The sequence below is a fragment of the Podarcis filfolensis genome (genome assembly GCF_964270895.1).
Source record: "Podarcis filfolensis genome assembly, chromosome: 1".
NCBI lineage: Eukaryota > Metazoa > Chordata > Lepidosauria > Squamata > Lacertidae > Podarcis > Podarcis filfolensis.
The window spans coordinates 22,926,034-22,935,928 of record NC_139604.1 but is presented as its reverse complement, the minus strand read 5'-3'; the positions used below and the strand labels follow the sequence as shown (position 1 = coordinate 22,935,928).

General features: G+C 44.9%; 1 protein-coding gene across 1 annotated transcript; it reads left to right on the top strand.

The window, feature by feature from the left end:
- The first annotated feature begins 6,833 nt into the window (after nucleotides 1–6,833).
- On the top strand, nucleotides 6,834–9,609 carry IFT70B (intraflagellar transport 70B). The gene has a single exon (XM_083629223.1). The coding sequence runs from the start codon at nucleotides 7,178–7,180 to the stop codon at nucleotides 9,182–9,184; it is 2,007 nt and encodes a 668-aa protein (XP_083485349.1). The 5' UTR covers nucleotides 6,834–7,177; the 3' UTR covers nucleotides 9,185–9,609.
- Nucleotides 9,610–9,895: the final 286 nt, after the last annotated feature.

Sequence of the window (9,895 nt, the reverse complement as noted above, 5' to 3'; positions counted from 1 at the left end):
GGCTTATTTATATAATATGTGCTTTATGGCAAAAACAGACACTGTGATTGACTTGGTCCTGCTGGCAGCTGCATAAAGCTTTCCTGAATTTTGATACAGCATATTGCTAAGTGTGACATAATTTATAGCACATAACCTACAGCTTCTTCCAAGGTTGAGTGTTCCCTCATTTCCTCTCCTTTTTATTGGCTTCAGCACATTGTTGCCCATGGCAACAGCAAAGGCCGGGACAGGAATGCAAAACCACTGCAAGCTGACATACATTCGAAGCCCTAACAATGTCAACCATCCATCACACAGCTATTTGTAATTGCCTCCATCTATTTCCGATGTCTTTTGGTATCTTTTCTATTGTGGATCAAAATTCAGAATCTGCTGACTAATGCTGTGGTTCTGATTCACCCCTTCCCTTCAACTCCCTTCCCCTCTCCTGACTAATTTGGCGTTGGCTGCACTCATACATGATGCTAAACAGTGGTTTAACCAATGGTTCAACAAACCATGAATCATCTCACAGACAAGCAAATAGGCCAAGGGTTTATTTTCCAACTGCTCTTGCCCTGTGCTTTTGTTGCTTAACAAGTATCGCTGGTAGGATGGCCAAACAAAACATGCTTAAGCAAAGCTGCTGGGTTCAGAGATTATGGCAAACCATAGTTAAACAATGGTTCACAAGCAGACAAGAAACAATGGCTTTCCTAGTTAGTTTGCTGGGCTGGGTTCACACGTTCAAACAAACTATATTCCAGCTAAACAACTATGATTTAGTGTTAGGTGTGAACCAGGCCATTCCTACATACTGAAGCAACTTCTTGGAAGCTGGGAATCATTACAATTCTATATTGTAATATTTTGAGTACCCGAGTTACTTGTTGGAAGTGGTTGTACTTGCCTAGTGCTTGCCAGATAGCCAAAACATATTAAGTAGTGAGCCCCAGTTTTTAAATTTAGATCTAGCAATCAGATTCCCATCTTGTATTATTCTATAATTCTAGACACCAAGAAGTAAATAGACAAACCTGCGTAGTAAGTGTATTAGATAAAACGTACAATAGCATTGATCTAACAGTTGTATTTTCTGATTACAAGAGTGTACAGTAGCTTCCAAATACATGTAGTTGTGGGAAAATAGAAAACAGTTTTCACAAAAGTGTAGGTTCTCCCCACCCTCTAAATGAGCGCAGAGAGAGGTAATGTCACTCATGAAGCATATTTTATTTGCTGCTGCTTGTAAATATTAATTCTGACACTGTTCAAGTCAGTTGGAAAAGCCATGAAAAATATAATGTGGGATTGTTCATATGAACAGAAGTAACTTGTCATTGTTGGAAAAAGGAAAGGAATACTATCCCACTAACTAGCTTGCGCACTGAACACAGATAGTAATCAATTTATCCACTTCCATAATTAGCAGAATTTTCCCATTAAAATATTACTCACCATACATTATGCTTCTATTTACAAGAAAGGAGATCAGGTAGAACTTTTTGATGGTAAGAGATGTTCAACTTTGGAACAGACTCTCAGAAGGTGGTAGACTCCTTCACTGGAGGTTTTAAAGCAGAGGTTGGATTACCATCTGCCATGGATGCTTTAGTTGAGATTCCTGCATTGCAGGAGGTTGTACTAGATGGCCCTTGGGGTCCCTTCCAACTCTACTATTTACATTTAAAAAGAACTGAAGCCAATAGTATCTGATGTGAAAATAAACTTACAGGATGTCAAAATCAGCAGTTTATTCAAATCAGATACAGTTCATAGTAATAATGTGTCAGGGAACTGCCATCGGAACTAGAGGAGGAGGCGAGGCTCCACAGCGATGCTGGAGAGGGGCCAAGCAGGGAGAGAGGCAGGTCTCCGGCTGGGGAAGAAAATCAGCGCAACACCAGGGATAGAGGGGGGCCGATGGGGGAAGCAGAGAGGAGGCTCCAGGACTCTTCGCAGGAGACCAGCGAGGAGAGCACAGGTCCTCCGCTGCCCACACCCACCCTGTGCAGAAGACTTCCGCGCAGGGAAAGCAGGCGGCGACTTGGCGTCAAAGAACTTCTTTGCTGGAAGAGGTTCAAGAAACGCCCACTGACGGATTCTGCTAGCGACTGAACAGCCACGGAGTAGATGGCTGTCCAGACAGAAACGGTTTAACCAGGCAACCTAGCCCAGAGCGGCGGTAACTTACACACAAGCAACCCCTAAAGCCATTACATAATGCTATCTGTGCCATGATAAAACAAAACACATCCTATATGTTGTGTGCATGTAATCGTCTATTTGGCATTTGACCAATATACCAATTCGGCATTATTTTTACAATCACATTTGTAGCAATTCCTGCCCACCCAAGAACATCAAGGCACAATACATGGAGTTTTAAAAAAATAATGGTATCCTTCAGAACACTATTAGGCAAGTTAGGGTAGGAGACTGTTACTGGTCCTAAGTTAGTAAGAGAGCTTACATGAGCTGAGTCCAAATTTGAGCCCAAGGCTCTGCAGTCCTGCATGCCTTCAACTATGCCATACCAGCTCATACATGAACAAGAGAGAGAAAGAGAGGGACTGCCAGAGTATGAGAATGCAATCAAGGAAGAAGAGCTGGTCCTCTTCCCATTCTATCCCTGCCTCAGTTTCAACCTGAAAAATTAATTGGCATGTTTGTGTAAGGTGAAAAGGATTCAAACCAAAAGAATATAAAATTCAGGGATGGAGAACCAATGGTCCTCCAGATGTGGGTGGACCACAGTTCTCATGAGCCCCAGCCACCATGCATGGCCAATGCCCTGGAGGCAGCAATGCTTCTGAATTACCAGTTGCTGGAAACCACAGGAGAGAGTGTGCTCTTGTGCTCAAATCCTGCTTGTGGGTTTCCCCCAGGTATCCAGGTGGCTGTGAGAAGATGCTCAACTAGTTTGGTCATTGGCTTGATGCATCAAGCTCTTCTAATGTTCTTATGACAGGAGTTGTAGTCACAACATACGGAGGATCACAGGTTTACCACCCCAATACAAACTAAATATAATAAAGAGGGGCTTGGGAGTTACTATGGGATTGTTTATTATGTACTAGAAATGTCTTGCTTTTGTGTGTGAATATCTCATGTTGATCAATTTTTAAAGAATGTTTTTTTAAACATTTTCTAATTTTGATGTTTGAGATTATGGGCATGTTAAGAGTTTCACCAGTCAGCGGTGTGAGAGATACTGTTACAGACTGCCTGTCAATATGTCTGTCACAATATATGAGAGCATATTTTAATTAAGGATGAAAAAAACCACAAATGGATGTGTACCATAAACATGCATATTCTATGAAATTTGCGTTTGTATGATTATATATGTCTATTTATTTCTGCCTCTTTAATACAGCTCACTCCATTGGTTTGCCTTAGCTTATCCAACAACTCCAATTCAACTTTTATAACAGCATGTTTTTGAAATGGGTAATTCAGTTTGTTTTATCTCACTAAATAAAAGAATAAATCACTAAATGGATGCCTCACATTTTTTAAAAAATTAGGGTTCACAACTTACTTTTAGTGGTTATTCAGTGACATAAAAAGCGAAGACAGCTTTAGTGTTCACATTTCCTTTCCTTTTTTAAAAAAATACGAAATTTTCATGGGTGCGTGAATGGTATCAGATCTGTGCCATGGTTCTTGTTGCCTCTGTTCTACAGATGAATAACCCTGTGGATGTCCCACTATCTTCAAATGATCTTTCTGCCAGATAAGTGCATGCCCAGACTGCATCTTCTTCCAATAGTTGCAAGATTCCGGGCATGTAGAAAAATCTCACTCATACAACTTCCTTTCATGCTTCTTGGCCTCTTTTCCTTGGGATGATGTGTGGCAGAATGGGGTCAATTTGAACTTTCCTTTGAAGGGAAACTGTAATGTTTTTTAGGCACCACACCTGTGAGTTTATATTTGCTTTTCCAACTGATCTACCAAAAGAGAAACATCAGACAGGAAATGGCTCATCCTTCTCCCACCCACCACCTACCCCTGAAAATCAACAAGCACAGGGAATTAAAAGTACACACTTCTTCACTACAAGTGGTGCCCCTCCACCACATTACTGTAGAGAAGGGCAATTTTTTAATGAATTCTTGAGTACAATAATGTTAGGGAACTGCCCAAATTACAGATTTTACAAGATGTGCATTTTTTTTCACCACCTTTGGAAGCCAGAAGCCTAAATTTTTATCAGGATTGATTTCCCTTAGCCTTACATTTTTTCCTAGGCTGTTCACAAACGCTCTTGAGCAACTTGAGTAAAATCCCATGAAGGGTTAATTCTGTGGCTTTTTATAACACTGCATTACGTTTATTGCTTAACCAAATTACAGCATTAATTAAAAGACCCTACTAAAAGTGCTGCCTACCAGCTTCTATTCCCTAAGGGCCTATCAAAAGTGAATGAAGTTGGACAGTGAAAATTAGAGGAAATGGCCATGCCAACTCTGGTTTGTGATTTGTGTTTTCATTTCATTTGAAAATGACCATCTGTCTATGCAGAATGCTTTCTTCAGCTTGCAGATCGGGAAGAGTACTGCATGGGGAAAACTCGCAATGCTGATTCTAATGTGTAAAATGTTAAAACAAAAGTGCTGCCACTTGTGATCACAGCTATGTGGTTTTCCTCATGCGATAAGGTGCCTTACTGTGCAGTCCTCTACATATTTATGTAAAAGTCACATACCTACCTAAGTGCACACATGAATGCACCTCTTTATGTGTGTTTTGTACCAAAAATAATGCTTAATTGCATGGTGTCGATTTCCAAACCTTTAACCTTAAAAACACCTAAAGAGTGGCTTAAAAAAAAGAAAGAAATAGTAATAAAGGTTTGAAAGCAAAGGTTTGAAAGGGGCTTGAGATTCAAATCTGAAGTGTAAAACTATATCCAGACAGCATATCAGATATGAACAGTGTAGTAAATGTGCTGCTCAAGGAACACATATTAATATTTTAGTGACTTCAGCTATTAGGTTGAGAAGCATAATGTTCCATGAAGCAAAACAAGAATGATATGGAAGTATTAGGTTCCCAAAAAGGCTGTTTATTGTTGCATGGACTTCTTGTGTTATAACTGTGTGTGCCTCTAAAGAGTAAGAAACTAAGCCATGGTAGTCCTCCAATGGATAAGGAGCATATTATTGCTAAACTGAGTAGTGGCATATTGGTACTATAACCATATTGTAAAACTTGTTTGGATAAACATTTTGAAAAGGTAGAAGATTAGTGGGCTCTAAGGGAAGATCCTTTGCTTATCAGCCCTTTTCTTTCAAAATTTTACATTCCTGCATTGCAGGGTGTTGGACTAGATGACCCTCGAGGTCCCTTCCAACTCTACAATTTATTATTCTACTCATGCTTTAGCTCCCTCCTGATCTCTCCTCTCCCTGCTCCTTTTACCTCACACTACTATCTCAGTGGGTGATCAAATACAAAGGAAGAACAAGCCCCTGTACTTTTTAGCTGTTGTGTTAGAGGGGATGTGAGTAGGCACAAGTTCTGTCACTCATATAGAACTGTAGAACTACAGTAAGTAACACACACACTGGTTTATACATTGATTTCAGATCTCCATCAAGATCTCTAAAGGTAGTAAAAAGCAGGATGCATTTGCACAGAAGGAAGGGAACACAAGACACCTGGATTCAGCTTAATAGTTGGGGAATGAAATAAATGGTGGTAATTTGATGAGATTTCTCTCTGTCATCTGGAGGTATGGGGTATCTTTTGCTAGAAGCCAGCAAAAAGTGACCAGATGCGCAGGCAATGGGTTTTTGTGAGTAAATTAGGAGTTTAAAACAGTAGAACGTTAGTTTGTAATATAAAAGAATGGATGAAGCTCATTTCACCAGCGAAAATAAAGTAGGTGACCGTTTCTAAAAGCTTCACTGGAGAGCTGTTAATGAGCATCTACCTGCCAGCTCTGGTCCCCATCTGAAATGGGGCGTTGCTAACATAGGGGGGGTAAAGGACATGGGTGGCGCTGTGGGTTAAACCACAGAGCCTAGGACTTGCTGATCAGAAGGTCGGCGGTTCAAATCCCCGTGACGGGGTGAGCTCCCATTGCTCAGTCCCTGCTCCTGCCAACCTAGCAGTTCGAAAGCACGTCAAAGTGCAAGTAGGTAAACGGCGTTTCCGTGCGCTGCTCTGGTTCACCAGAAGCGCTTAGTCATGCTGGCCACATGACCCGGAAGCTGTACGCCGGCTCCCTCGGCCTATAGAGCAAGATGAGCGCCACAACCCCAGAGTCGGCCACGACTGGACCTAATGATCAGGGGTCCCTTTACCTTTAACATAGGGAGGTGGTTGTGACACCCATCTCAACATGCAATATGGATGGCAATTAACACTGGACTATACTGCAGGGTGCTTGTAAGCCTCTCACGGAGCCCCAGCATTCCTACCCACGCCCTGCCCAGCCATTCTGCGGGATATTAACAGCAGCTTACATTAGAGGTTTCTCATAAGCCACAGTCTCTCAGCCGACCCACCCAATTATACGCCAATTTTATTTCCATCTGCCCCTTTTAGCGCTCAAAGGACGGGCAGTCATGGCGTAAATAACTACTGTACAAGCACCCAAACAATCCAACAGGCAAACGAAGGAACTGTCCGACCCTTCAAGCTAAGCCTTCCCACCGAGCCCTGTCCTCCTTTGCATCAAACTCAAAAAGCCCGCAGCCCCAATGCTCAAGCCCGCCCGCCAGAGAGCCAACATGGAAAACAGCAGGGCGGGCAGGCGAGTCCCACTATTCCAACGTCACGTGACCCAGAAAAGCACCCCCCCCTTTCCCAACGCCTCCGGAAAGGAACTACATATCCCAGAATGCTCGTCACTTACGATTCTGGGAGATGAAGTCCACGCCGCTCGCAATTTACGTCCCCCCCTTTTAGGGAATTTTGTTTGTTTGTTTCAAAACATATCGCCTCACGTCGCTGAGGCGGGAAATTATGAGCAATTGAGAACAAAAATGTGAATACCCGAGGGCTTGATGAGTTGGCAGGGGCTCTGACCGAGCAAGGGGAGGCCGCTTCTTCCTGGCGGTCCTGACTCCTCCAGAGCCGTTGCCACAGAAACCGACGCCCGTTGGCCGACGCGCTTCCGCTTCCGGCAGCGGCGCGTTGCCTAGGTAACGCTTCCCTGCGTGCGGCCTGTTAGAGAGGGATGGCCTCGGTGGTGGCTCCCATAGCGGACGGGGAGTTCACGGCGGCGATTTACGGCCTGATCCGGGCCGGGCGCTTCTCGGAGGCGGTGGGGATCCTCAGCAGCGAGCTTCAGAGGAGCTGCCGCTCCCGGGCAGGGCTTTCCCTGCTGGGCTACTGCTACTACCAGCTGCAGGACTTCGCGGCGGCGGCCGAGTGCTACGAGCAGCTGGGGGCGCTGCACCCGGAGCTGCACGAGTACCGGCTGTACCACGCGCAGGCGCTCTACAAGGCCGGCCTCTACGCCGAGTCCCTGCGCGCCACTCTCCCTCTGCTCGACGTGCCGGCCTTCCAGAGCCGGGCCTTGCGCCTCCAGGCCGCCACGCACTATGCCCAGGGCGACCTGTCCAGCGCCAAGGCCCTGGTGGAGCTGCAGCTGGCAGCCGCCACGGAAGGCAGCCCGGCGGCCGCCGAAGACCCCTCGGAGCTGCCCGACGCCGAGGTGAACATGGGCTGCCTGCTGTACCGGGAAGGGCAGCATGAGGAGGCTTGCAGCAAGTTCGCGTCCGCCATGCAGGTGCTGGGCTACTGCCCCGAGCTGTCCTACAACATGGCGCTGTGCTGCTACGCCGCCAAACAGTACGCCCCAGCCCTGAAGCACATTGCAGATATCATCGAGCGCGGCATGCAGCAGCACCCGGAGCTGAGCGTGGGGACCAACACCGAGGGCCTGGATGTCCGCAGCGTGGGCAACACGCTGCTCCTGCACCGCACGGCCCTGGTTGAGGCCTTCAACCTCAAGGCAGCCATCGAGTACCAACTGTGCAACCTGCAGGCGGCGCAAGAGGCGCTCACGGACATGCCGCCCCGGGCTGAGGAGGAGCTGGACCCGGTCACCTTGCACAACCAAGCCCTGATGAACATGGACCGGCGGCCCACTGAAGGCTTCGAGAAGCTGCAGTTCCTTCTGCAGCAGAACCCCTGCCCGCCGGAGACTTTTGGGAACCTGCTCCTTCTCTACTGCAAGTATCAGTACTATGACCTGGCTGCGGATGTGCTGGCTGAGAACGCTCACCTGACCTATAAGCTTCTCACACCCTATCTGTACAACTTCTTGGATGCCATGATCACTTGCCAAACTGCCCCTGAGGAGGCGTTCCATAAGCTTGATGAGTTGGCAGGGGCTCTGACCGAGCAGCTGAGAAAGCTGACCAAGGAGGTGCAGGAATCGAGGAAAAATCGTGATGATGAAGCTCTAAGGAAGGCAGTTAATGAATATGACGAGACACTGGAGAGATATGTCCCTGTCTTTATGGCTCAAGCCAAGATTTATTGGGACATGGAGAACTATCCCATGCTGGAGAAGATGTTCCACAAGTCAGTGGATTTCTGCAAAGATCATGAAGTGTGGAAACTTAATGTGGCTCATGTATTGTTCATGCAAGAAAACAAATACAAAGAGGCCATTGGTTTCTATGAGCCTATTGTAAAGAAGCACTATGATAACATCCTTCAGGTCAGTGCCATTGTGCTGGCTAACCTTTGTGTTTCCTACATCATGACTAGTCAAAATGAAGAGGCAGAGGAGCTGATGAGGAAGATTGAAAAGGAAGAAGAGCAGCTCTCTTACCATGAGCCTGATAAAAAGATTTATCACCTCTGCATTGTCAACCTAGTCATTGGGACACTTTACTGTGCCAAAGGGAACTTTGACTTTGGCATCTCAAGGGTAATTAAGAGTTTGGAGCCTTACAATAAAAAGCTGGGTACAGACACTTGGTATTATGCCAAAAGGTGTTTCCTGTCATTGTTGGAAAATATGTGCAAGCATGTGATCATGGTACGTGATAGCGTCATTCAAGAATGTGTCCAGTTCCTCGAGCACTGTGAAGTGTATGGCCGAAATATCCCAGCTGTTATTGAACAACCTCTTGAGGAAGAGAAAATGCACACAGGGAAGAACACTGTTACCTATGAAGCTAGGCAGCTGAGGGCACTGATGTATGAAGTTACCGGGTGGAATAAGTAACTGCTCTGACATTCCTATACAAAATGGCCAGGGAGCAGAAAATCAGTGAGGTGCTGGGGCCATTCAAAATACTACATACGTATATTTCATTTTCTTGTTTTTACGATTTAGTCTGTTGTAGCGTTTGAAATGGAAATGGGCTTTTTATATCAAATTAATACAAAACTGGTAAGACCCTCAGAGGCTGTTTGTTCAATATTGGAGCATACTTATACCTATCAAACTCGGCAGGAAATATTGAACTAGCTTGACACTAGTTTGAACTAGAGTCTTAAAGAACCCTGAAATATTGGGCTCCACTTGTTCATTTTTTAATTACTATTTTTCCTTTTAAGACATTGTATTACAGATATATATTTTAAGAATGTAACAAAAGTAAATAGAGTGAGGTTTGCAAAATAAAGTAGAAAGTTGTGCTATCCAAATGTTGTCTTATTACTTTGGAATGAACAAGGGATGAGTTGGTAAGACCTATGTTCGCATATTTTATCCAACAGACCAAACAGTTTGGTGGCCAGTTTTCTTCAGGGAAATAAATGACAAAGGTAAAGATTTAGTATACATATTATGTTTCCTCCTCACCATTTGTTGTCATGAGACCTTATGAACAGGAAGCTAGAATGCAGCAACTCAATATCCTCCATTATCTAGAAACTTTACAAGGGAGACCAATTCTTGGAACAAGCAGTCTGTGTGGAAGGGGCCCTAGGT